This window comes from Lampetra planeri, chromosome 64 (assembly GCF_965212315.1).
Source record: "Lampetra planeri chromosome 64, kcLamPlan1.2.h2, whole genome shotgun sequence".
Classification (NCBI taxonomy): Eukaryota; Metazoa; Chordata; class Hyperoartia; order Petromyzontiformes; family Petromyzontidae; genus Lampetra; species Lampetra planeri.
Window position 1 is genome coordinate 4389835 of NC_136170.1, and position 27785 is coordinate 4417619.

General features: G+C 55.8%; 1 protein-coding gene across 2 annotated transcripts in view; it reads right to left on the reverse strand.

Moving 5' to 3' along the window:
- Positions 1-27782, reverse strand: part of LOC144737010 (alpha-1,6-mannosylglycoprotein 6-beta-N-acetylglucosaminyltransferase B-like) — a 53827-nt gene extending 26045 nt beyond the window's left edge. Inside the window, exons 1-10 of one of the 2 annotated variants that reach the window (XM_078619658.1) lie at positions 27538-27782; positions 25290-25402; positions 24842-24968; positions 24094-24218; positions 12441-12499; positions 11804-11971; positions 10577-10753; positions 9940-10112; positions 6790-6921; positions 5674-5807 (exon numbers count right to left, since the gene is read on the reverse strand). In XM_078619658.1, the coding sequence (XP_078475784.1) occupies positions 5674-5807; positions 6790-6921; positions 9940-10112; positions 10577-10753; positions 11804-11971; positions 12441-12499; positions 24094-24218; positions 24842-24968; positions 25290-25402; positions 27538-27578 (1249 nt within the window). In that variant the 5' untranslated portion in view covers positions 27579-27782. Of the gene's footprint in view, positions 1-5673; positions 5808-6789; positions 6922-9939; positions 10113-10576; positions 10754-11803; positions 11972-12440; positions 12500-24093; positions 24219-24841; positions 25403-27537 lie in introns of both variants that reach the window. The other variant, XM_078619656.1, reaches the window with a different exon arrangement.
- Positions 27783-27785: the final 3 nt, after the last annotated feature.

Here is a 27785-nt window from a genome sequence, read left to right on the forward strand (position 1 = left end):
GGTTTCCTCAACCGAAGGGGTACCAACATTTGCGATCCCGGGGGCACCCGTACAGTGTGAGTTGCCAGCGCCTGCACCGTCGCACAAACCGTGCGTATTTTGGTAGGGCTCGTCAAGAACGCAACCCGCCGACCTGACGGAAGCTCAATGCAGGCCTGATCTATAAGAATTTTGATGGGCATTTTGGACAAAAAGTCCGTACCTAGCAAACAGGGAACGGCCAGCGATGATGATACAAAAATAGGGCCCGCCAATTTGATGTCACCAATGCAAATAGTCGCCCGAATCTGGCCGATGATCCCCAGGGATCCCCCATTCGCCGCATAAAATGGCACGTCTACTGGCAGAAGGGGTCTACTTTGGACGGGAAGAATGTTATAAATAAGGTCCGAGATGATAGTGGCCGACGCACCCGTGTCCACCAGCACCCGGACCTCAACCCCGTCAATAAACCCCGTCACCACGGACGACCCGGCCGACGCAGCCACTATCCTGTGGGCCAATTCGGACCACTCGACTGCTTGCGGGCCGTGTACGGACCCCCCTCGCCGAAGTGAACCCCTGGCACCCAGCCGCGAACCCCCCACCGCTAAGCGGCGACCCGAATGTGCCGTGTTTGTGGACCGAACGTGTGAGGTGCCGCGACTTGCCGGGTTTTGTTGGGATGACTTGTGGGCCTGGTCGTCGTCCCGACGTGGTCCTGTGGCGCGCTGACGCGGGGCCCGGCACCCGGCTGCGACGTGGCCCCGAAGGCCGCAGTTGTAGCAGACGACGAGGGACGTCGTAGGTTTCGGTTGCTCCAGCTTGCGGGATGAACGTGTGGGCGAACGACCTCCCGTTCTCCACTCCCCCGGACGCGATGCAGCGAAGGCCTGCTCCTGATCCGCAGCTGGCTGAGGTTCGGCGATCGTGGCGGCCAGTGCCGCGTTCCCCGCCCATTGCAGACGACCCCCGGCTTGCGTTTGAGGACCTCTTACGCGTGAATGCTCGTGGCGATCGCCAGGGAGCAGATATCCATTTCGTCCGCCACATTGATGGGGACCCCCAACTCGTGGGCCAACGCCAGCAGCTGCTCCGTCACCATGGCGTCCTTCCCCTCCTTATCCATGCGGGGAAAAGCTGCGTCCGCCAAGGCGAGCAGTGCCGTGCGATAGGCGAGCGTCGTTTCTCCAGCCACCTTCCGCCGATCGTAGAACTGGTGGCGACACGTGGAGGGCGGTCCGAACACCTTCGCCATCAGGTGTAGTGCGGCCTGGAGCGTAGAGCGGGACGACCTTGCAGCAGATGTGAAGGCTGCAAGCGCGTCGTCGTCGAGCATCGCTGGCAACGCACGCAGGGCAGTGGTGTCGGACCACCCCGACATCTCCTGATGAGCGAGGAACCTTCGTTGGAAGGCTCCCCAGTCGCCCCCATCCACCTTGAACGCCGACAGCGCGGGCAATCTTTGCTGGAGGACCCGATCGTCGTCGACGTCGGAGAGATTTTCCCGCGCTCCGCTGTAGTTGTGTAAAATGTCGGCTCGGTTGTCAGGCGCAAAATGGAGAGCTCCGGCGCGCGCTGATGACGTGGGCTGCGCTGAGCGGAGGTCTCCGGCCACGTGGTGTCCGTGTTTCCCGCCAATCGATGGCGGCCCCTCAAAAACGGCGGCAACTTCCAGACTTTTGGCGCGAAGCGCCTTTTGGCGGGATCCCTCCAACGTCGCTTTCTCCACCAACCCCGCAGCCGTTTTTCCGCTCGCCGGAACAGAGATGTCCGCCAAGACAGCGGCGGCGGCGAGTAGCAACTCCGCCAACCGGGAGTGCGCGTCTTGGAGGCTGGTGTCGGAGGCGAGCGGAGCGTCGGCCATCACCGCGAAGTGCTGCATCGGCGGCAACTCCTCGTCCTCTCCTCCCGAGGTTGGTGTCCCCGGTACGCCGTCGTCGTCCCGACCTCGCTCGTGGGTACGGGTAGTCTTCCTCGTGTCCATACTTCTTGAAGACAGGTTTACTTCTGACGCCAGTTGTAATGTAGTAACTCGGCGGGAGACGACTTCACGGGTAACACACTCTTTATTTTACCAAACTCGTTCACAGGTGACTAACACCTACTTAGTATCTCGGGTGACAAACACCCACTTAGTATCGCGGGTGACAAACACCCACTTAGTATCTCGGGTGACAAACACCCACTTAGTATCTCGGGTGACAAACACCCACTTAGCTACCCTGGCGACTAACGCCCACTGAGCTACTCGGGTGACCAACACCCACTTAGCTACTCGGCGACTAACGCCCACTGAGCTACTCGGGTGACCAACACCCACTTAGCTACTCGGCGACTAACGCCCCTGAGCTACTCGGGTGACCAACACCCACTTAGCTACCCTGGCGACTAACGCCCACTGAGCTACTCGGGACACTCCCTGCCCGGGGTATCCATCTTAACTGTGGGTCCCCAGCCCGACCCACGTGGGCGTCGGACCCCGGGTCCCACAGTCTCGCCTCCGAGCCACACAGGGCCCCGGTCCCTACAAGGACGGCGGGACTAGGGGTCTCGGGGCACTAGGTCTTCAGCTCCGTCTTCTGGTCTTCAACTGGGTAACTCTCCCCGAGTGCTCTCGCGCGTCCCCCTTTATACCCCACCTGCGGACGTCGCTGCGAGCACCCATCCTATTCGACCAATCACTGGGCGCTGGCTACGATCCTGTTTTCCCACATCTCAGCGTGCCTCAGCACCCACGCCGCGCCGCCCCGTCATCTGTCACTCCCGGCGCGCGCGTCCACCCCACGCCCACAACGCGTGCCCAACCCCGCACCTCGCGCCGCCCCGTGATCCATCACTGTCACAGTCGGCGCACGTCAACACCACCACTACATATTCACTATGAAATTACGATACTATATATTACCTTATACATTGTATTAAACATTACACTTAAATACTATTTATTATTATATAATATGTTATACACTATACCATAAACCGTCGCGTGAAAGGTACTAAGAGGAAGCAACGAAATATGTCAATGGGAGAATGGTGGTAGGAAGCTTGCAGCGGAGCAAAGAATCCATTCCCTGCGGAGTGCATATCAAGAGGAATTTTGCATATTTATGGGAAATGCAGATATGCGATTAGGAGGATTGGCGAGGGGTTTAAAGTCATTATGCCCATGCATTATGCAGGATTAGCAGTATCAAAGGGAGGGAGTAAGGTTAGAATTAATAAAGGGAAAGAATGTTAATAATATGGCGCCGCAGCAACTAATATGTTTTTAGACTATACATTGCAATATTACACTATGTATTATTCTACCCATCCAACTGTATACCACACTGGCTTAGCAATCATTGGAAGGACGTAATACACCATTTCGGATCTTAACTGATTGTGTCCACGTTTACGGTGACTTTCGGACCGCGTTCCATTCGCTGACATTGACTATATATCCTGTATTCTCCGCGGGGAGTGGGTTCTTTGCTCCGCTGCGGGCTTCCTGTCATCACTCTCCCATTGACATATTTCGTTGCTTCCTCTTGGTGCCTTTCACGCGACGGTCAGTGGTATAGTGTATAGCATATTGTATAATAATAAATAGTATTAAAGTGTAATGTTTAATACAATGTATAAGGTAATATATAGTATCGCAATTGTATGGTGAATATACAGCAGTGTGGTATACAGTTGGGTGGGTAGAATAATACGTAGTGTAATATTACAATGTATAGTCTAAAAACATATTAGTTGCTGCGGCGCCATATTATTAACATTCTTTCCCTTTATTAATTCTAACCTTACTCCCTCCCTTTGATACTGCTAATCCTGCATAATGCATGGGCATAATGACTTTAAACCCCTCGCCAATCCTCCTAATCGCATATCTGCATTTCCCATAAATATGCTAAATTCCTCTTGATATGCACTCCGTAGGGAATGGATTCTTTGCTCCGCTACAAGCTTCCTAACACCATTCTCCCATTGACATATTTCGTTGCTTCCTCTTAGTACCTTTCACGCGACGGTTTATGGCAGAGGTGTGGACTCGAGTCATGTGACTTGGACTCGAGTCAGACTCGAGTCATGAATTTGATGACTTGCGACTCGACTTGGACTTGCATAACAATGACTTTGTCCCACCTATGAGATGTGGACTCGAGTCATGTGACTTGGACTCGAGTCAGACTCGAGTCATGAATTTGATGACTTGCGACTCGACTTGGACTTGCATAACAATGACTTTGTCCCACCTCTGGTTTATGGTATAGTGTATAACATATTATATAATAATAAATAGTATTAAAGTGTAATGTTTAATACAATGTATAAGGTAATATATAGTATCGTAATTTTATAGTGACTATATAGCAGTGTGCTATACAGTTGAGTGGGTAGAATAAAACATAGTGTAATATGACAAGGTATAGTCAATAAGCATATTAGTTGCTGCGACACCATATTATTAACATTCCTTCCCTTTATTAATTCTGACCTTACTCCCTCCCTTTGATTCTGCTAATCCTGCATAATGCATGGGCATAATGACTTTAAACCCCTCGCCAAACCTCCTACGCATTTCACAAGTAGTGCTAATCGCATATCTGCATTTCCCATAAATATGCTAAATTCCTCTTGATATGCTAATTATTTTGTCAAGACACTCTTTGCTCCTCCATCCCAGCATAAATAGTCGCTTCAAGCCTGGAGCGTGCCATTCAGACTATTTGACGGACCTGTTCTCCACCTGAGGACGGCTGCTTGCGTTGTGGCCGAAACGTCGTGAGGATTATTTTATTATGTTTTATTTTTATTATTGTATTACTTCCCTTCTACGTGACTTTACCGAAAGAACCAAGAAGATGAATCCCTGCAGTCACGAAAGCTTTAAATCGAAATTTACACTCCTTCACACTCACAGAACATGGTGAGTAACTGGGTACCCAGGGAACACGGTGAGTAACTGGGTACTCAGGGAACACGGTGAGTAACTGGGTACTCAGGGAACAAGGTGAGGAACTGGGTACTCAGGGAACATGGTGAGGAACTGGGTACTCAGGGAACACGGTGAGGAACTGGGTACTCAGGGAACATGGTGAGGAACTGGGTACTCAGGGAACATGGTGAGGAACTGGGTACTCAGGGAACACGGTGAGGAACTGGGTACTCAGGGAACATGGTGAGGAACTGGGTACCCAGGGAACACGGTGAGGAACTGGGTACTCAGGGAACATGGTGAGGAACTGGGTACTCAGGGAACACGGTGAGTAACTGGGTACCCAGGGAACACGGTGAGGAACTGGGTACTCAGGGAACACGGTGAGGAACTGGGTACTCAGGGAACATGGTGAGTAACTGGGTACTCAGGGAACACGGTGAGGAACTGGGTACTCAGGGAACATGGTGAGGAACTGGGTACTCAGGGAACATGGTGAGGAACTGGGTACTCAGGGAACACGGTGAGGAACTGGGTACTCAGGGAACACGCTGCGGAACTGGGTACTCAGGGAACATGGTGAGGAACTGGGTACCCAGGGAACACGGTGAGGAACTGGGTACTCAGGGAACATGGTGAGGAACTGGGTACTCAGGGAACACGGTGAGGAACTGGGTACTCACGGAACATGGTGAGTAACTGGGTACCCAGGGAACACGGTGAGGAACTGGGTACTCAGGGAACATGGTGAGTAACTGGGTACTCACGGAACATGGTGAGGTACTGCTGTGGCTGCAGGCCCCAGGAGCCCCAGGCCGACTTGAGGCCGATCCTCTCGGCGTAGGCCGCGTGGTTGTAGGCCGGCTCCGTGCCAAACGAGTCCACCACGCGGTAGCGGCAGCTGCCGCGCCGGTCCGGGGGTGGGAATGGGGAGAGGGAGAGCCGTTCCACCCATCACGTGGAAGGTGGTGAACCGCCGAGAGGGGGGGGGGGGTTGAGAGGTTTGGGTCACTGTATGCGGGAGGTCCTGTGGGTGCCGCGCGAGCCAACACAAATTTGCGGAGGACGGGGTTCGGGCTTCGGGGGGGGGGGGGGGGATATTGCGGCACCGACAGACGAGGAGGTTGTTATTTTTGTTTTTGTTAACTGGTCGTCGCGAGCGTAATCTGAACATTTTTTTTTTATGGTGAATCGGTGAAAAATAAAGGGGACAAACTTAAAGTTGGGAGCGAGAGAAGCCGTTGACAAAAGTTAGGAACAAGTATACGAATCTTACCTATAAATACATTTTTTGCCCGTCTGTCTGTCTGCGTTCGCGCGCTTGTGAGGGATTTGGCTCTCAAATGGTGGGGTTTACACTAAAAAAAATTGCCAGGTAGCACGCCGTGGGCAACCGCTATTCCGTTTTCACGTCCCTCACCTTTAAATAAGTTTAACATCTTAACACAACTCCTGTTTTATTTCCAGAAAGGGTAAAACCCGACTCATATTGTTTTTCATCATTTCTGATCATATATATGTGCACGTAAGCTCTGTATTTTTGTCTCAAGAGTACACAGAGAGTACAGAACAGAGAATATGCAGCACACGTAGGGAGTACGCACCAGAGCACTCATTGAAACTCAAATGACAATGGAAACGTCGCAACCCATCGTCTCAGCGCATTTCAAGGGCTCCTCCCCCTCAGGGACGGCAGCCATCCCTGCGTGGCACAAAGCAACTGGGCACCTGATCCCACGAGCCAGGCATCATTCTGCTGCCAGCAGTCGGGTCTATGGTGATGATGATGATGATCGCCACCATTGAACCGTGACGTCGGGTGCAGCGTACGCGGCCATGCCAGCGGCGCTGTGAGGTCGTGGGCCATGCCCGCGAAGACTCACGCATACGCGCGGAACGAGAGCCCCATGTTCTGGCTCATTTGCGAGAGGCCCAGGTAGTCGGTGTACACGAGGTCGAAGGGCAGCAGGGTGGTGATGGGGCAGCTGCCCTTGCCAGGGGGCACCGCGAGCAGCCTGCAACGAAAATTTTTACCCACCACGATAGACATCTCACCCACCACAGAGACATCTCACTCACCACGATAGACATCTTACCCACCACGGAGACATCTCACCCACCACAGAGACATCTTACCCACCACAGAGACATCTTACTCACCACGATAGACATCTTACCCACCACGGAAACATCTTACTAACCACAGAGACATCTCACTCACCACGAGACATCTCACTCACCACGATATTACTCACCACAATCTCACTCACCACGAAACATCTCACTCACCACGATCTCACTCACCACGAGACATCTCACTCACCACGAGACATCTCACTAACCACAGAGACATCTTACTAACCACAGATACATCTCACTCACCACGAGACATCTCACTCACCATGATCTCACTCACCACGTTCTCACTCACCACGATCTCACTCACCACGATCTCACTCACCACGATCTCACTCACCACGAGACGTCTCACTCACCATGAGACGTCTCACTCACCACGATCTCACTCACCACGAGACATCTCACTCACCACGATCTCACTCACCATGATCTCACTCACCACGATCTCACTCACCACGAGACGTCTCACTCACCACGAGACGTCTCACTCACCACGAGACGTCTCACTCACCACGAGACATCTCACTCACCACGATCTCACTCACCACGAGACATCTCACTCACCACGATCTCACTCACCACGAGACATCTCACTCACCACGAGACATCTCACTCACCACGATACATCTCACTCACCACGAGACATCTCACTCACCACGATCTCACTCACCACGAGACGTCTCACTCACCACGAGACGTCTCACTCACCACGATCTCACTCACCACGATCTCACTCACCACGATCTCACTCACCACGATCTCACTCACCACGAGACATCTCACTCACCACGATCTCACTCACCACGAGACATCTCACTCACCATGATCTCACTCACCACGATCTCACTCACCACGAGACATCTCACTCACCACGAGACATCTCACTCACCACGATCTCATTCACCACGAGTCATCTCACTCACCACGATCTCACTCACCACGAGACGTCTCACTCACCACGAGACATATCACTCACCACGATCTCACTCACCACGAGACATCTCACTCACCACGAGACATCTCACTCACCACGAGACATCTCACTCACCATGATCTCACTCACCACGATCTCACTCACCACGAGATGTCTCACTCACTACGAGACATCTCACTCACCACGATCTCACTCACCACGAGACATCTCACTCTCCAAGAGACATCTCACCACGATCTCACTCACCACGATCTCACTCACCACGATCTCACTCACCACGAGATATCTCACTCACCACGAGATGTCTCACTCACCACGATCTCACTCACCACGATCTCACTCACCACGAGACATCTCACTCACCACGAGACATCTCACTCACCACGATCTCATTCACTACGAGTCATCTCACTCACCACGATCTCACTCACCACGAGACGTCTCACTCACCACGAGACATCTCACTCACCACGATCTCACTCACCACGAGACATCTCACTCACCACGAGACATCTCACTCACCATGATTTCACTCACCACGATCTCACTCACCACGAGACGTCTCACTCACTACGAGACATCTCACTCACCACGATCTCACTCACCACGAGACATCTCACTCTCCACGAGACATCTCACCACGATCTCACTCACCACGATCTCACTCACCACGAGACGTCTCACTCACCACGAGATGTCTCACTCACCACGAGACATCTCACTCACCATGATCTCACTCACCATGATTTCACTCACCACCATCTCACTCACCACGAGACATCTCACTCTCCACGAGACATCTCACTCACCACGAGACATCTCACTCACCACAATCTCACTCACCATGATCTCACTCACCACGATCTCACTCACCACGAGATATCTCACTCACCACGAGATATCTCACTCACCACGAGACATCTCACTCACTACGAGACGTCTCCCTCACCACGACCTCACTCACCACGATCTCACTCACCACACAAAACTCATTCACCACGATCTCACTCACCACGAGACGTCTCACCACGAGACATCTCACTCACCACAATCTCACTCACCACGATCTCACTCACCACGAGACGTCTCACTCACCACGAGACGTCTCACTCACCACGAGACGTCTCACTCACCACGAGACATCTCACTCACCACGAGACATCTCACTCACCATGATCTCACTCACCATGATCTCACTCACCACCATCTCACTGACCACGAGACATCTCACTCTCCACGAGACATCTCACTCACCACGAGACATCTCACCACAATCTCACTCACCATGATCTCACTCACCACGATCTCACTCACCACGAGATATCTCACTCACCACGAGACATCTCACTCACCACACAAAACTCATTCATCACGATCTCACTCACCACCAGACATCTCACTCACCACACAAAACTCATTCACATGCAAAAACTAAGCGGCGGTGATTTCACCACAGCGCTTGTGCCAGGCTAGCGGGTAATAGGACAGACCCATGTGCCATTTGTTGACTGTGCCAACTTGCTACCTTTTATCCTCCTGGCGTTCTGCTAGTTGTGAGGTTTGCTCCTCAGCCCTCCATTGTTGCTGGAGGTCGACTGCCTCCAACTGCCCAGCAGCCTCCTCCTCCATAGAGACCGATGTTGACACCGCTGGTACCGGTCATCGGCAAGTCCTCTCAGCTCCACATTCTCTTGTACACCACATCAGCTCCATATATTCCCCAGCCCATGCTTTATCCTTCCCAGAGCAGCAGCAAGAAGAGGAGGAGGCAGCAGCAGAGAGGGATTGGGAGGCGGACAAGGAAGTATCGGTTGTGGAGGGCTAGGGGGAGGAGGCACGTTTCCAGGCTGTGCCAGAGCGAGGACGTTGGCCGTGTGGCATGGGCCTTGCCTCAGTGGCCACATGAACAACGAGGATCGTGCACGCGAATGTCGTACGTGACCCACCTGCACCCTCTCACCTCTTGAGATCCGTGAGGGACGTTGACAGGGAGATGGAGTGTCCCAGCGTGTACAGCGCCCCCAGAGCATCGGCCCACTGCACCAGCTCCCCAAGGGGACCACCACGGGTCACCTGCTCGCCGAACAGCCCCCCGCCATTGCCCTCGACGAGCAGGCCCAGGTGAACGAGGATCTGCCGTGGAGCGTGCCGACACACAAAGCTTGCAAATTCGCAGAGGGCTTCCTGGAGACGGAGGCTTGCACGGATTCACAGAGAGTTCACGGAGGCTCGTGGAGATCGATAGGGGTAACCATGGTAGCTAGGAGATGTTAACTACCTCACTTGGTATACAGGAGGTCGGGGGTATGATCCCGATACTGCCGCCTGTTGTATTTTTGTAGTTTTCGTCTTTCTCTCTCTCTCTCTCCGTGGTCGCGTGGATTTTTAAATCAACGTCACGCGCCAAGAGCATTTGGCTTCCGCTATAAATTTACACACGACGGTGACGACGAGCCACTTTGTTGAGCTATCATTTGTGATGGCCAGATCGCTTCTGAAAAACAACTACATAGCTCAGTTAAGCATTACCTGGTGAATAAATTTTTTTTAAAATAGCTTTCGGAAAAAATAGATAAGAAACCCGCGGAGACTCGTACCTTCTTCTGCGCACGCAGAGTGCTGGGGGCAGTGATGGTGGCGTTGGAGGCGGCGCTCTTCCACATCCTCCGCATGCGCCGGAGCCGGGAGGCCATGAAGGTCACGGCGGGGAGGTGGCTGTGAGCGGCCACCATGGCGGCGGCGAGCGGCTCCACGTCGCTACGCAGCTCCGCAGCCTCAGAGATGCGGGTCGCAGGGGTCGCAGGGGTCACAGGGGTCACAGGGGTCACAGGGGTCACCACACTCGTGTCTGTGTGTGGTATCTGTATGGTGTGTTTGTTGCGGGGAGCAGTGGTGCAGTGGTTAGCACTCACCACTTCAAACCTGGTGACCGGAGTTCGATTCCCGCTCACAGCCAACACAGAGTGAAAATTATCTAAACCAGTCATGGGCCTCACCTAGGTTGACTCAGCCTCAAGCATCAGCAATTTGGAGACAAAAGCAGCTGGGCATGGAGCTGACCACCAACCCACCTCGTGTGCTGTGCTGGCCTTCACAGGTGGTGCTACTCACTAAGAGCATTTCTCCTAACAGGAACATCTTCGCTGGTTTGAAACATTGATTCTAGCCTGTCTAACGATCCATCCTGGGTGTAACCAGACTGGATTGTGGGAGGAGCTCATGGGTCATGTAGCCCGTATGCCTAGACACCGCAAACAGCTTCTGTTCGGCCGGATAGAGGCTAAATGGGCACAACACGAGTAAGCGAAGACATGGACTGATATAGTCCAGGAGGATGTAGAGCTGAGTGGACTTGCTGATGACTGGTACCAGTGGTGTCAATATCGGCCTCTGTGGAGGAGGCTCATGAAGGACACTACTGGACAGTTAGAGGCAGTCACCCTTCAGAGGAGCGATGCTCACAACAATGAGTGGAGAACCGGGTGGCTAAAACGCAGCAAGTGGGTACAGTGGGGAGCACAGCTGGGGCATCTGCCAGTCAACCCATGGCACCTGCTGGGTCTGTATCCGTGACTTCCTATTGGCAGTGAGCCTTCGACACTTCACATACCCTCAAAGTGCACCTAGCCTGGTACAAGCACCGTGGTGGAAAACGATAGTTGCTGTCATCGTTGTTGTAGTATTGCGTCTGTATAAACTGAAGTCCGCTTTGCAGATCTTCTCGTGGATTGTCTGATTCAATTCCGCACATCAGGGGGAGATGTGATCGGGAACCCGTCTTGCCCTGATCGTGACACCAGAATTCTGTGGGGCATCCAAAATACCGCGGCGCCGGCTGGTGTGGTGGTGGTGGCGCCGGTGGCAGACGGTGCACGGATCGGCGGCGGGCAGAAGTGCTCGACAGTGCCGAGGTAGTCGAGCGCAGAGCACACGGAGCCATCCACCCCGTAGAACGCGTAGCATGGGTCCTGCACCCACACCCTCTGCAGGTACTGCAGCAGCAGCGCCAGCAGCAGTACCAGCAGTAGTAGCAGCACCAGCAGTAGCAGCAGCAACAGCAGCACCAACAGCAGCAGCAGCAGCAACAGCAGCACCAACAGCAGCACCAGCAGCAGTACCAGCAGCAGCACCAACAGCAGCATCGCCATCATTCCCACGTCACCATCATCGTCATCACCGTCACTGTATTTTCAACCACAGGTGACAACACGCACTGATGCACTCACTCAATCACAAACTGACCCCCCCCACTCACTTACTCATCCACTCACACTCACCTACTCACCCACTTGCTCACTCACCCACCCACTCGCCCATTCGTTCACCTGCTCACCCACTCACACTTCCTCACTGTGTCTTTAACCTATTTCACACTGAGACATAGTGAACGCCGTCGAGCGCTGGACGAGTGAAGAGATGGGGGTGTGCCATGCGTGAGAGGAGAGGAGCGAGGTGGGGCACCTCGACTTTGTGCTGACACAGCGGGAAGTCCGGATCCTTCGGTACATCGCAGTCGTTCCCTGCCACAACGACAACAACAACCACGACGACAATCATCAAAACAACAATCACCACGACAATCATCACCACCACCACCACAACAACGATAACAACCACCACACACATGAGGTGTCTAGGGCGTGTCCAGAAACTCTCACCGAGTCTCCAGGCTCTCTATTCAGAAGGGTTGTGCCAGGTTTTTGTTGCAGTCGAGTGAGTGGCGGCCATGTTGCTGCTGCTGCTGCACCGTGGTTTAGTTGGGGCACCAAAGTGGTTAGGAGATGTTAACTATCTCGCCTAGTATGCAGGATGTCGGAGGTTCGATCCCATAAGCGGGAATTGAACTCTGGTGGCCAGGTTAGACTAACCACTGCACGCCCGCTCACACACTCGCACTCTCTGCAGGGGCGCGAAGATGGCGATATGTTAACTTCCTCGCTGGTTATGCAGGATGTCCGGGGGTTCGATCCCGACCCAGACAATGCCTGCTGTATATTTCGATCAAGATTGTATATTTGGCGTATCCATGCCTCTCTCCCCATGGTCACGTTGATTTTTCTCCAGGTCCTCCAGTTTTTCCCTCCGCATTTAGAATCAACATTACGCGTTTAGAGTATTTGGCCGCAATAAATTTACACGTGATAAGCCACTTCGTTGTGCTATCATTTGTGGCCAGATCGCTCTTGAAAAACAGCTACATAGCTCAGTGGGCCTTACCTGGTTATATAAAAAATAAAGGTGTATTGTTTGTGATTTGCTTAGGTTTCCTCTAAAGTACTCAGCCACTCCTAAATGTGTTTTTGTATTGTTTGTTGTTGTAACCTTTTGACCTGCCCTGACTGGACATTTGTGAAAAGGAAACAGCTTTCCAGCTCATCGGATTCCTCCTCCAGTCTAAATAAATATTCTGATTCTGAGCTATAGAAGTAGCAAATCGAAGAATCCTGACGAAACCCACACAGAACAGGGGGAGAACACACACTCACAACAACAACCGCCATTGGCCACTAAGTGGCGGTGACGTCACCACAACGCTTGTGCCAGGCTATGTGCACCTTTAAGCCACGTGAAGTGTCGAACGCCCGCTGGCAGGAGGTCACGGGGCAGACCCAGGTGCCACGGGTCGACTGACTGAGACGACTGGCTGATGCACCACCTGTGCCCCCTACTGTGCCAACTTGCTGTGCTTTAGCCACCCGGCGCTCCGCTCGTTGTTGTGAGCGTCGCTCCTCCACCCTCCGTTGTTGTTGGAGGGCGACTGCTTCCAACTGCCCAGAGGCGTCTTTCACGAACCTCCTCCACAGAGGCCGATCTTGACACCGCTGGTACAAGTCATCAGCAGGTCCACTCAGCTCCACATCCTCCTGTACCACATCACTCCATCTCTTCTCTAGCCCGTGCCACGCCCATTTAGCCCCCTCTATTCGGCCGAACAAAAGCTGTTTAGGCATGCGGTGACTGGGCATGCGGGCTACATGACCCAGCCAACGCAGCCTTGCCTGCCGGAGGAGCTGACCGATGGGACTTTGCCCAGATCTTTCAAGGATTTGTGAGCTCCTCACACAATCCAACCTGGCTAAACCCAGGGTGGATTGTAGGCAGGCCAGCCTAAATGTTTCCCATCGACGAAGATGTCCATGTTTCGCAAGCATAGAGAAGTGAAGTAATTGACCGTGGCCGAGAAGACTTGAAGCTTTGTGCGGAGCGACAGACCAGGTAGCTTCCACACAGCATTACGCAACTGTAGGGGTGTCAGGGGAAGGATTCCCACCAATAGGGGGGTTAGTGGGAGGGGTGATCGAGGAGATATAAGGAGAGAACGGGCGGGAAGAGGGGGCCTTTGGCAGGAACAATATTGGGACGGCTGGGGACAGGTGTGGATGGAAGAAAAGGATTAAAGGACGAGACTCCTGCAATCTTGTGTCGGCTCTCCTTTACATCTGGTGGCAGCGGTGGGATTACAATGGCTACAAAGAAGAATCCCCGCGGAAAAGAGCCAAGGGAAGAGGAAGCAGGGGTCGGGGATCCTTCCCATCCCGGGCAACAAGGGGGCCTGCTATCAGAAGCAGCAGCAGGGGGCCCGGATCGCCTGGAGGACCCCATGGAGGACCACATGGCCCGCGTAGAGAGGGCACTCCAGGAGCTACTGCAGAGGCTCCCTATGGGGGGCCCGCCAGCACCGGGACCCCCACCCCCACGCGTACTACCGGAGGAGAGGCCACGGGACCCGGAGGCCGACCAGCCAGCCGGGCAGGAGCCGCAACCAACCTCGTCACGCCAGCCGCCGCCGCTCCCGCCAAAACCCCCAGGGCTAAACACCCAACACGGAGAGCAGGTGGCAGGACGGCCGCGTCGGCTGGGGCCCGTCGATAAGTTCGTGGCTGAGGAAGAAGATTGGGAGGGGTTTGTCCGCCGATTCGAGGCTGCCTTCCACGCTCTCGAGTGGACAGACGAAGAGGCACTACGAGCGCTGCCATCCGTTCTGGGCGAAGAAGCACTCTCCTCTTACACCTCCCTTCCCTCGCACAGCAAGTCCACACTACAGGCGGCCTACGGGGCTTTGGGGGAGATCTATTGCCCGGCGGAAGGAGCCTTTAAACGGTTCCAGGATCGCCAGCGAGGGGCTAAGGAATCCCCTTTAGCCTACAGGGGTGCGCTGCTCGTGTTGGCGAGGAGAGCTTTCCCTCGCCTGGCTGAAAAAGCGCTCGAGGACCTCGTGGTCGAGCACCTCATCGCCTACGCTTGCCGCGCCAGCGTTGTAATGCCCGTGGTGACGCCGGAGGAACGCACCTCGCTGTGGGCTGCCCGGACCATCCAAGCCCACGAGCAGGTCATGGGCCGGGCGCCACCCGTGGGCCGGGTGGCTGGCGCGGCGGGGGGGAACAGCCGAGCCGTTGCCGCGGCGCAACTGGGTCCAGCGACACCAACCGCTGAACCTGCACCGTCGCCACAGGCTGCCTGGGGGGCAGCTGGGAACGGACCCCCGACGTCTGAGCCGGAGCCATCGCTGCGAGAGGTGTACGCGGCAATCCGGGGACTGGCGGAGCAGAGAGACCAGGGGCGCGACCAGCCGCCGCATCGCTGGCAGCCGCCTCTACAACATCGCGCCGAGCCCCCCCGACGGAACGCCCCGTGGGTCTGCCACCATTGTGGTCGAGAGGGGCATGTGGCGAGGGGGTGCCGCACGGAGCCGGAGGCCGCCAACGTCACCTGGAACCCGCCGGGGCCGAACGCCGACAGGATCCAGGCAAGTGACGCCGTCCCGCCCGGCCTCTCGGTCGGGCCGAGCAATAACAATTCCGACGCCGCGAACTCACCTGGAGTCTCCTCGGGGTGGGCGCCGGCGGTGTCGTTTCCCGGTCCCCACTGTCCTGGTCGGGGGAAGGGGATCACGCCGGGGATAGCGCTGGGGCCTGTGATCGCGTCGCGACCAGAAGTGGCATCGCAACCCGGAGTGGCGTCGCGAACGGACGTGACGTTGCATCCGGAAGTGACGTCGCGGCCGAAAGTGGTGTCGCGGATCGCGCCGGGAATTGCGCCGGGGCCGTGGACCGCGCCGGGAATCGCGCCGAGGCCGGGGACCGCGCCGGGAGTCGCGCCGAGGCCGGGAGGGACGTCGCGGGCGGAGGTGACGTCGCGGGCGGAGGTGACGTCGCGGGCGGAGGTGACATCGCGGGCGGACGTGACGTCGCGGGCGGAGGTGACGTCACGGGCAGAAGTGACGTCGCGGCCGGGGGTGGCGTCGCGGCCGGCAGTGACGTCGATGCCGGGCGTGGCGTCGCGGGCGGGCGTGACGTCGCGGGTGGGCGTGGTTTCACGGGCAGGCGTGGTTTCGCGGGCGGGCGTGGTTTCGCGGGCAGGCATGACATCACCAGTTACCTGCGACACCGGCGAGTTGCCAGGGGCAACGGCCCGTGTGCTGAGGTGGCACACAAAATTGACATTGCGCCCTGGAGCAGTTCCACGGCCCGCCTCACCACCGCTTTGCGGCGGAGCGAGACGGAACCAGGGGGACCACGCCCCCGTGACAAAGGAAAGGGAGGGGAGAAGGGAGGGGCTCACGGGAAGGCCCACCCCCCAGTCCCCACCGCCCCCTACAATGGGGGGGCGGCCCCCCTGGGGGGGCCCCCCCCCACACCACAAGGGAGGCCCACCCTACGTCACCAAGGGGGGGCAATTTGCACCACATAGAGAGCCCAGCCCGCAACCCAGGGGGAAGCCCACACTATGTAACAAGGGCGCGCTCACCCTGCTGCGACGCACTCCAAAGGGAGGAACCCCATCTTCGGTCCATTCATATCCATCCCCCATCATCTCACCATGCACCACAGGATAACGAGACGCCGTCTGGTCAGTGGCCGGACTCAGCCACACAATGGAGGAAGCTGGCAAGGCGGGTGGTAGCGGCCACGTCAGGAACCTCGGTCCTGGTCGGTGAAATCGCGGGAGTGTCGGCACGTATCTTGGTGGATACGGGGGCATCAGCCACGATCATCTCGAGCACCATGCATGAGATGCTGCCGGATAAAATCCGTCCTTTAGTCCCCGTCAAGACAACGTTCATTGCAGCAAATGGAGGCAGCATGGGCTTCCTGGGCCAGGTTGAAGCCCCGATACAGATTGGGCAGCTTTCGGTAGCAGGACCCATCCTTGTCTCCGCAACGTTGCCCGTACCCTGCCTGTTGGGGACGGACTTTCTGAGGCGGATGCCAATGAAAATCGATCTGGCCAATGGGCGGGTCGAAGTCCAGGGAACGCATCTCCATTTCCTAAAGGCGGAGGGGGCCAGCCGGGGTGTACCCTACGTGCAGGCTCTGGTCAGTAAGTCTGTCTCCATTCCCCCGGCAGCCCAGATGCTGATTCCGCTGCAATATCGGTCCCCCCTCGTGACAGCCCGACCAGACTCACCCATCCTGATGTCTCCGGCGTCAGCTGCCATGGATCGCCATGCGCTGGTGGGAGCCGAATCTATTGTACAGAGGAACCAGCATCTGTTCATTCAGGTGCTGAACACCTCCGATAGAACAGCGACGGTGCAGGAGGGAACAGTTCTGGCCCACGTTAGTCCCTTGTCACTAGGAGCCCCAGGGACAGAGCCCGAGCTTGTAGGCAGCATCAGCCAGTCCGAGGACAGAGGGGCCGAATCGTGGATGGACCAGCTGGCGGGGCCTGAGCCGGGATTGCCGCCCGACCAGAAACAGCAGCTGCACTCGTTATTGCACGAGTTCTCGGACGTGTTCAGCCGGGGACCGTTCGACCTAGGGCGCACAAATTTGTCGCAGCACCACATTAACACGGGAGATGCCGCACCCCTGCGCCAAAACACATACAGAATGAGCCCAATGGAAAAAGGGCACATTCAACAAGCGGTGCAGGAGAGGCTGCGGGCCCTCATAATTTCTCCATCCTCGAGTCCCTGGGGGGCACCGGTGGTCCTAGTCAAGAAGTCAGACGGGTCACTGAGATTCTGTGTGGACTTCCGACGCCTCAATGCCGTCACGCTGGCCGACGCATATCCCCTACCACGTATTGACGACTCATTGGATGCACTGGCGGGAGCAAAATGTTTCAGTACACTGGATTTATTGTCCGGGTTCTGGCAGGTCCCACTAGACGCGGACTCCCGGCCTAAAACAGCGTTCCGGACACCACAGGGCCTGTTCGAGTTCAACTGCCTGCCTATGGGCCTCCAGACTGCGCCGGCGACGTTCCAACGCATAATGGAGTTGGCCTTAGCAGGCCTCCAATGGGAAACGTGCCTCATCTACCTGGATGACGGCATTGTCTTCAGCCGATCATTCGAGGAACACATTGACCGATTACGTCAGGTATTCCTGCGGTTCCGGAATGCGAACTTGAAGCTCAAGCTGTCGAAGTGCCACCTTATGCAGTCGTCGGTACGCTACTTGGGCCACGTCGTCAGTGAGTCTGGAGTGGCTACAGACCCCGAAAAGACGGCCTGCGTGAGGGCCTGGGCTGTTACCACAACGGTTCCAGAGGTACGCCGGTTTGTGGGTTTCGTTTCTTACTACCGCCGGTTTGTACCCAACTTCGCAACCATTGCCAAGCCCTTGCACGTGTTGACGGCGAAGAACCAGAGGTTTTATTGGGGCCCTCTGGAGGAAGAGGCATTCCAGCAGCTGCGCTCACGTCTGACAGATGCACCGCCATTGACCTTTCCGGATTTTGGCCTCCCCTTTATCCTGGACACGGACGCCAGCGATGTGGGCATCGGCAGTGTTTTGTCGCAAGTTCAGCAGGGTCGGGAGGTGGTTATCGCCTACGGTAGTCGCGTGCTTTCATCAGCGGAGCAGCGCTACTGCGTCACACGTAGGGAACTCCTCACTTCGTGCAGCAATTCCGACCCTACATGTATGGTCGCAAATTTACGGTCCGCACTGACCACGCGGCCTTGCAGTATTCGCTCCGCATCGACCAGCCTTTGGGCCAGCTGGCCAGATGGATAGAGCACCTGCAGGAGTACAGGTACCAAGTAGTGCATCGCAAAGGGACCAGACATGCCAACGCAGACGCATTGTCCCGACTGGCGCCCCAGGGCCCTTGTGCATGCACCACAGGCTGGGCACGCTGCAAGGAGGCGAGGCCGGAGGGGATGGTCATCGCTCCCGTACGCACGGCGGAGGACGCACAGGGTGAGGTCCAGCTGACCGACCACGACCTGGGGCTGACCTTGGACGATTGGCGACGGCTACAGCTGGAGGAAGCCCCACTGCGAACGCTACGCGCCTCAGCAGAGGCAGGGGGGGAGGAGTACATCGTATGGGAGGACCTCCTCATGCGATGGGACCCGACAGGGCGCCGACGATGCCTGGTAGTTCCGGAGTTGCTGCGTCAACAATTGGTTATGGACGTACACGGCCGCCAGCTGCTGTACCTGGCGGGGCGGAAGACACTGTACACATTACAGGGTCAGTACTTTTGGCCAGGTATGACCGCTGACGTGCATCGATGGGTCGCTACCTGCGTCGAATGTGCGTGGCGAAAGCCGCCACCCCGGGTAAGCCGGGCGCCCCTACAGCCCATCACGGTGACCAGGGTCAACGAATTGGTTGCATTGGACATCCTGGGACCACTGCCGGTCACGCCACGGGGAAATAAATACCTGTTGGTCGGAGTCGAGTACTGCACGAGGTGGCCGATGGCGTGGGCCCTCCCGGACCAAACGGCACAGACCATCGCCGATGCCTTCGTGGGAGGCTATGTCCTTGATAAGGGGGCACCGGAGCGGTTGCTCACGGATCAGGGCAGGAATTTTTCCTCACAGCTATTGAAGGATGTCTGCTCTATCCTGGGCACTAAAAAGGTCCGAACATCTCCGTATCATCCCCAGACCGATGGGATGGTAGAGTGACTTAACCGCACCATAGCGGCCATGCTGTCCCAAGTGGTGGACGAAAACCATTCCGACTGGGACCTCCACATTCCATCGGTCTTAGCGGCGTACAGGGTGGCCCCGCACGCGGCGACGGGGTTCTCGCCGTTTTTCCTGATGTACGGACGGGATCCCGTTCCGCCTATTGAGGTGCAGCTGACGGACATTCCCGCAAGAGCTGACGCATGGCCGAAGGCACTAAAGACCTCCCTCATTTATTTGAGAGAGGCCCGCCAAGCAGCCGATGCCGCATCGGCCACGAGCCAAGAGAGTAATGTACGGATACGGGAGAGGACAGTGACAGCCAAGCCCTTTAAAGTCGGGGACCAGGCATGGCTACACTGTCCTCAGGTGCCGGTTGGCCTCTCCCCAAAGCTGCACCGACCCTGGAAAGGGCCGGTCGAGGTCATTAAAGCACTCCGACCGCAGTGCGTCCAGGTCCAACTGGGTAAGCGACGATGGTTTGTACACCCCACCCGCCTTAAGCCATACATCTCTCCACTGTCATCTTCACCAACATCACCACCAACATCACTGCCAACATCATCATCATCCCTACCCAGGCCAAGGTCGCCGACCACCACGCGCTGACCAGCAGGGGGTTCGGTGCCCTGTGTTCCCTTGTCACCTACAGCACCCCATGTGAGGCCTGACGGAGCGGCGGCACGAGCGGGGGCCAGAGAGACAGCGGCGCCAGGCAAGGCGACACCGGCACCACCGAACCAGGCACCACGACGAGAGGGCCTTTGAAGGAGGGGGCCGCCACGGTCATCTGCTGCCTGTGGATGTCCGGGCTGTTACGGGACGCTGGCTGGAGACCCGGGCAGGCCGCGCAATTGATTTTGTTGTGTTATATTGCATTGTATGGTTGTGGGGGGGTTAAGGGCTGTCGTCACTGTCAGTGGTGGGAGGCATGGGGAGACTTAAATGGTCCATGGGGGAGGCAGAACCGAGGATGGTTATTTTTTCTCCGGGGGGGGGGGGGGGGTGATGTAGGGGTGTCAGGGGAAGGATTCCCACCAATAGGGGGGTTAGTGGGAGGGGTGATCGAGGAGATATAAGGAGAGAACGGGCGGGAAGAGGGGGCCTTTGGCGGGAACGATATTGGGACCGCTGGGGACAGGTGTGGATGGAAGAAAAGGATTAAAGGACGAGACCCCTGCAATCTTGTGTCGGCTCTCCTTTACACAACCGATGAAAAGATAATGCCGCTCGACTAATTCGGAGTGAGACCTCTGCTGTTAAACCGGAGCTGGTCATGAGCACACTGCCCAGGTATGGGAAACTCTCCACTTTCTTCACAACCGCCGCATCACCAATTGGGAGTTGTGGGGGTGGAGTGCCTGATGGTAAAAAATACCCAGGCAGGTGCTTAGTTTTGGTGGGGCTGATGGTAAGGCCCCAACTCTTAGTGGCACGCTCCAGTTTCAGCAGCAGCGCCTCCAACTCCTCCTCTGAGTGAGCGGCAATTACCAAATCATCGGCATGCATAACGTGGTTGACCAATAGGGAGCCATCCCTTGACCGCACTCAGGCATCGAACAGCCTCCCATTGAATCTGTACCAGATGGAGAATGGCTCCGACTCCCGGCCACGTAGTTTTACCCGAGCCCGCTTATCATCATGAAGGCCCTTAATGATCGTGAGCAGAGGGTCAGGGACTCCGAAAGCACGAAGAACAACCCAGAGCCCAGGCCTACTGATGGTATCATAGGCCTTGACCAGGTCAATAAAGCAGAGATGTTGGTCTTGTTGGAATTCCCTACACCTCTGCTGTAGCAGACGAACAGAAAATATGGCATCCGTGCAGGACAGCCCTTTCCTGAAACCACATTGAGGCTCCACAAGCCTCTCCTCAGCGTGCCTAGCAAGGCAATGTTGAATATCCTTGCCAGGACCTTTCCCAGCACACTGAGTGAGATGCCCCTGTAGTCGTTACAGTCTTTGCGGTCCCCCTTCTTAAAGAGGGGGGCCACCAGGGCATCCTGCCAATCCTGCGGAACCCGTACAGTGGTCCAGACTGCTGTTATGATGTCATGTAAGGCAGTCTGTACAAACGACACCCTCCCTCAGAATTTCGCTTGGGAGATCATCTCTGCCCGGTGCCTTTCCTGGTCTCAGACTTTGGATCGCCCTCAGTACTTCCTCAACAGATGGCACCTCAGCCAGCCACTCACAGGGGGTGACTTCCTCTTGCAATATTTGAGGCACCGCAGCCTCAGCAGGGTCATCCCCACTTTGTGCCACGTTGTTTTCCTGACTGAGGGATTTCTCCTCCCCCAGGACCTCACAGAAATGCTCAGCAAATCTGCAAACCTGTTCCTGGGGGTCGGAGATCGGATCACCATTCTTTTCCCTAATGATGGTAATAGTTGTGGCGCTGCAGTTTACTTTTTGATGGAATTAAAGAGCGATTTGTGATCGCGGGCCACTGAGGCAGACTCCATCTCCTCAGCAACCCGCGACCACCACCTATCCTTGCAGCGCCTCATGGCTCTCTGAACCTCCGAGCGAAGGCTGCGGTAAGCCTCTTCATTCTCCGATGTGGGATGCTGTCGCCGATGAGAGTGGGCCTGTCACTTTTTCTCAGCCAGCTTGAACACCTCCTCTGTCAGCCAGGGTCTCTGGGGAGGTCTGAACCATGTACCCAAAGCAGCCATTGCAGCTGCATGAGCCACAGTCCTAATCCTCACCCATTTCCCCTCGACATCAGAAGGAGTGGGGGACGATGCCAACCCCAGCCGCAAGCGATGATTAAATTCTTGCTTGCAACTTTCATCAGCTAGCTGAGACCATGCCACGAAGGGTTTGAATGGGGTCCTGGGTGTACACCCACCACTGAAGTCGATGAATGGCAGGCGCATCTTACAGATGACAAGTCGAAGGTCAGTGGGCAGATCAGCTCCACGGTAGGTCCTGGTGTCACTGATCGCATCCGCTGTTCCATCACTATGTAGTCCAGCAGATGTTTATGCTTGGACCCGGCATGCATCCATGATGTTGTGTGGATGCGCCGATGCCCGAACAGCGTGTTGGTAATTACAAGCCCATGGCCTGCACAAAAATCTAGCCGCCTCCTGCCGTTGTTATTGAGCTGATCTGGCCCATGCCTTCCAATCACTCCAGACCAGGTGCCAGCATCATGACCAACTCGGGCATTGAAGTCACCCAACAAGATGACTCTATCCTGAGGGGCCATTATAGCTAGCACCTGTGACAGGAGGTCATTGAAGGCATCTGACTCATCTGCCTTGCCTGCATCCCTCCACGGATGTTCGTCTTCAGTGGGGGCATAAGTAACCACGACCACCACTCCTCGCCTCTGGTTGATAGGAAGGCGAGCCCAAAGTAGGCTGGGGCTTACAGCTTCCCACACCTCACCGCCACGCTCCGACGCCCCCTTCATTATTTTGTTCAGAAGAAGAGGCACTCCCTGTTGTTTGGCAGTCTCCTGCCCCGAGAAGAGGACTGTCCACCCCTCATGGTGGCAGGAGCTAGAGCTGGTCCACCGGACCTCCTGAATACCAGAGATCCAGGCGGTACCGGTCCAGCTCCCGACAGAGGAGTGGCAGCCTCTCCTCCACAGTGAGCGCTCGAACATTCCACGTGGCCACACGTAGTGGTTTTTTGTTCTTTCTCGAGGAGGCCCGAGGGTAAGGATTCAGTCTCCTGGCTCCGCCAAATGGGGTTTGGCCAGGAAACGTCATAGATGCCTGTCCCCCTGGGGCTTCCGGCACAAGCATAGTAATTAATTGAAGGTGGAGGGGTTAACAGCCCCACGCACCCATCCAGGTGGTCACAAACGCCATGACGGGAAAGGCCAATCGGAATTGGCCCTTCCCCCACAGCACTGCCCACGACAGCGTTGCCCGTCTGGAAAATGGGGAGAACATACAAACTCCTCCACACAGAGATGCACCCGAGTCAGAAATCGAAACAAGGTGCTTCTAGTTGTGAGGCACGAGCATCACCACTCCACTGTCTCCACCCTGTCACCCCAACGTCTTGGGTTGAGCAATACTGCCGCTGCTGCAGATTGTGATGCTGATGACAGTGGTAATTATGCTAATGATTATGGTGGTGATGGAGCCGATGTTCGCAATGCTGATATTGTAATGATGCTGATGATGATGCTGATGATGGTAATGATTCCGATGATGGCGATGATGGGGATGATGGAGATAATGATGTCGGTGATGGCGATGCTGCCGCCCGTGGTACCGATGTTGGCGCTCCGTCGCCGTGGCGGTGCCGAGACCCCGGAGAGCTTTTCGAGCGCATCCCGGATCCGGGAAACGTTCCCTGCCAGCGCCCGGATCTCCCGCACCACTCGGCCGCTCTCCATGCTGCGCGCCACATGGAGCACCATGGGTTTCACATACACACAGCCTCCACGGGTTTCACACACACGCAGCTCTCACGAATTTCACACACACCGAGCCCCCACGGGTTTCACCCACACCGAACCCCCACGGGTTTCACCCACACACAGTGGTAGCATAACTTGTCTGACCGATCATCTCATGATTAACATCGACACCAAAATCGCGATTCTGATCCACATGTCGAGAGGTATTCATAGGCAGCCGGTGAGCGTTCCATACCCGTGGAGGAGACTGGAGTGCCCGGATGCAAGCCACACATGTGAGGGGGCAACGCTCCATCCCACGCCGAAGGCACACATGGGAATTAGTCCACACTTTACTGCACCACCTTCTCCTGGCGATCTCAAGGTGCCTTTGATTAGCACTGTTGGCTATGTACGCTGCGAAAGAAGTTAACCTATGTACGAGCACGCACACGTACATCTCCTCCTCACCACCCATGGAAGGGACGGGGGTCTGCGTGCTTGATCCACCAACGCAGGGCATACCTGTGTGTGTGTGATCCACCAACGCAGGGCGTACCTGTGTGTGCGTGATCCACTAACCCCCGGACGTACCTGTGCGTGCGTGAACGCCGGGCATACCTGTGGAGGGTGGCGTTGAGCTGCAGCAAGAATGCGAGCGCCGAGTCCAGGCCACCGACACTCTGCAGCTTCATGTCGAGCTCCTCCAGCGTCTCGGTGAGGCCACGGAGACGCAAGGCCAGTGGCCCTGCGGGGTTACGGGGCGACCGGCACCGCTTATGCCCTACATGCGTGCGTGTGGGGGTGATGGTGGTGATTGTGGTGATGGTGGTGGTCGTGGTGGTGGTGATGGTGGTGGTGGTGATGCCGGTAGTCGTGGTGGTTACGGTAATGCTAGTTGTGATGATGATGGTGATGGTGTTGATTTTGATGCTGGTGGTGATGCTAGTGGTGATGATGGTGGTGATGGTGGTGATGGTGGTGATGATGGTGGTGGTGATGGTGGTGATGATGGTGGTGATGCCGGTGGTGATGGTGGTGGCATTGATGGTGGCAGTGGCTCTCATACCGGTCTCGGGGAAGCTGTTGCTCAGTGCCTCTGACCGCTCGGTGGATGCGCACCGATGGAGGAGATTCACGGCCATGAGCAGCACCAGGGCCATGCACAGCAGCAGCACACCCCTGCCAGCACATCCACGAAGCGGTGGCGTAATGGTTAGTGCAACGTGCGACGGACCTGGCCACCCAAGTTCCATTCTCGCTCAACGCCAGTCGCGAATATCCAAACAAATCTTGGGTCCTCCCCGAGGTCGACTCCGGCTGAAATAATTATTACTGTAATTAGTTCGGTGTGTGAACGTTACCACTCAGGAGACAAAGCCATGGTGGTGAACACACCCAACCCCTCTAATCGGTGCTCCCTAACAGCACTTGCCCCAACAGGTCTGTATAGGCTACACGGGGGATCTTTGTCTGCGGATGGGCACATAGCTGCGTGGGAATGCATCTATTGGCAAACTCAATTGGTTTTGTTGGCAGCGCTCCAATTGTAAATTGGCCGCATTGGACGCAGCATTGTTAATCGGAGCCCACTCTGTGCAGCTGTAATGGCCTGGGAAAGTTCCTGGGAAGTTTCTTAAACCACAGCAAGAAACCCACAGTACGCGCGCCTATCTGAGCCATATTCATCGCGAGGAAGCCAATGCTGCAGCACCCACGGGGTCAACCAGGCTAAACTCTGCCGGACCGCCCGAGGGCCGATGAGGCAAAAGCTGGGAGCCAGTTTGGGCACATCGCGACTGAATGTCAACGACCATGCAAAACCGCGCTCTGTGCGTGGCAAACGTAGTAATCGTAGTGATTTACTTGGTTGTCAATGAGAGCCCACATTTTTCTTCAGGGAAGGGTCCTGCCGTTGGCTTTTAATGTTGAATTCTGTTTCGGCCAATTTAACGACGAGTCGTTTTTATTATTTTACAAGAGGGAGGAAAGTGGAGCATCCAGAGAAAATCCATTCCGCAAGGGGAGGGGGGGTGGGTAACGCTCCATCCACGTACAGATGGAAACAGATGACGATTAGTCCACTTGCTGAACCGCCTTCTCCTGGCGGTACAGCGAGTGGACAGGAAAGGGAGTAATCACAACCCATCTGCGTGTGATCCACCAACCCTCGCTGCTGCCTCCACAGTGCTGGATCACAGTCCACGCACGTGCAGCGTAGCGGGTTTGGGAGCGTAGCGCGATTGGGAGTGTGTAGGCGCACAGTCGTGGCGCGTGGCTGGAAGGCCGTGCGTTGTGCTCGCTCCTTGCTTCTCGTGATAAGGACATCATGGCTTGTTGATTGATGTCGACGCAGCGTGAGAAACGCCGTTTAAGCCTTACGCCGCTTCTCAAGAATGACCCGCGGAGAGATTGTTAAAACAAATGAAATTGCAGCATGAAAATCATAGCAGGCACTGAGGAGTAAACTATTAACTTTTTCTTTTTTTAGCAGATAAGGCCCACCGAGCTATTGGCTCTTTTTCAGAAGTGACCTGGCCACAAAGTATAGCCCAATGAAGTGGCTTATCACGTGTACATTCATAGCGGCAGCCAACTATACTGAACGCATGTTGATTCTAAATGTGGAGGTGAAAAACCGGAGGACGAGCGGAAAAATAAATCCAAGTGGCTACGGGGAGAGAAAGACACGCACGCTCCAAATATACAGCAGGCGTCAGGCTAGGGATCGCACATACAACCTCCTGTATACCAGGCGAGGAAGTTAACATCTCCTAACCACTGTGGCACCTCACACACAAGATGGGTCGACATGTCGACATCTGTCTCTTACTCCATGGTCTGCTGGCGAGTGACGAAAGAGACAACAGACCTGAGATGCTCACTCATTACACTGGTCTACAATTTTTAGACTTCGTCTGCTTCAGAGATGAAATGTGCTGTTTATTATGGATTTTGATGTGCTGAATTCAAATATGGGGCTGTGTGTGGGTGAAACCCATGGTGCTCCCGTGGTGCGCAGCGTGGAGAGCGGCCGAGTGGTGCGGGAGATCCGGGCGCTGGCAGGGAATGTTTCCCGGATCCGGGATTCGCTCGAAAAGCTCGCTGTACCTGGGAACCTCGTTTCATCGCAACCCAATCCATGTGTGAGTCTACGGGTCTCTGTGTGAGTCTACGGGTCGGTGTGTGAGTCTATGGGTCGGTGTGCGAGTCTATGGGTCTGTGTGTGCAAGTCACAACACTCAACCCTCGCTCCCCGACTCGCGCTCACTAAAACGGACTCACCGACCCACCTCCCCACACACACGCGCCCTCACCTTTGTCTGCGCGAGAACCCACAGACGTGGACCACTCGCATCTTCCTCTCTCCACTTGCCTCGCTCTACCTCGGCGATAGGAGCTGGCGCAATGGCAAAGATAACGAGTTAGAGAGAGAGCCTTGAGAGGAGAGAGCGGCGTGAGAGGATTGAGAGGATAGCGACAGAGGGGGAGGCGCTTCCACCACCACCATCACCGTGTCCAGGGCGACACGCACCTGGCGGGGCGGAGACCGGCGTAGCCCCTC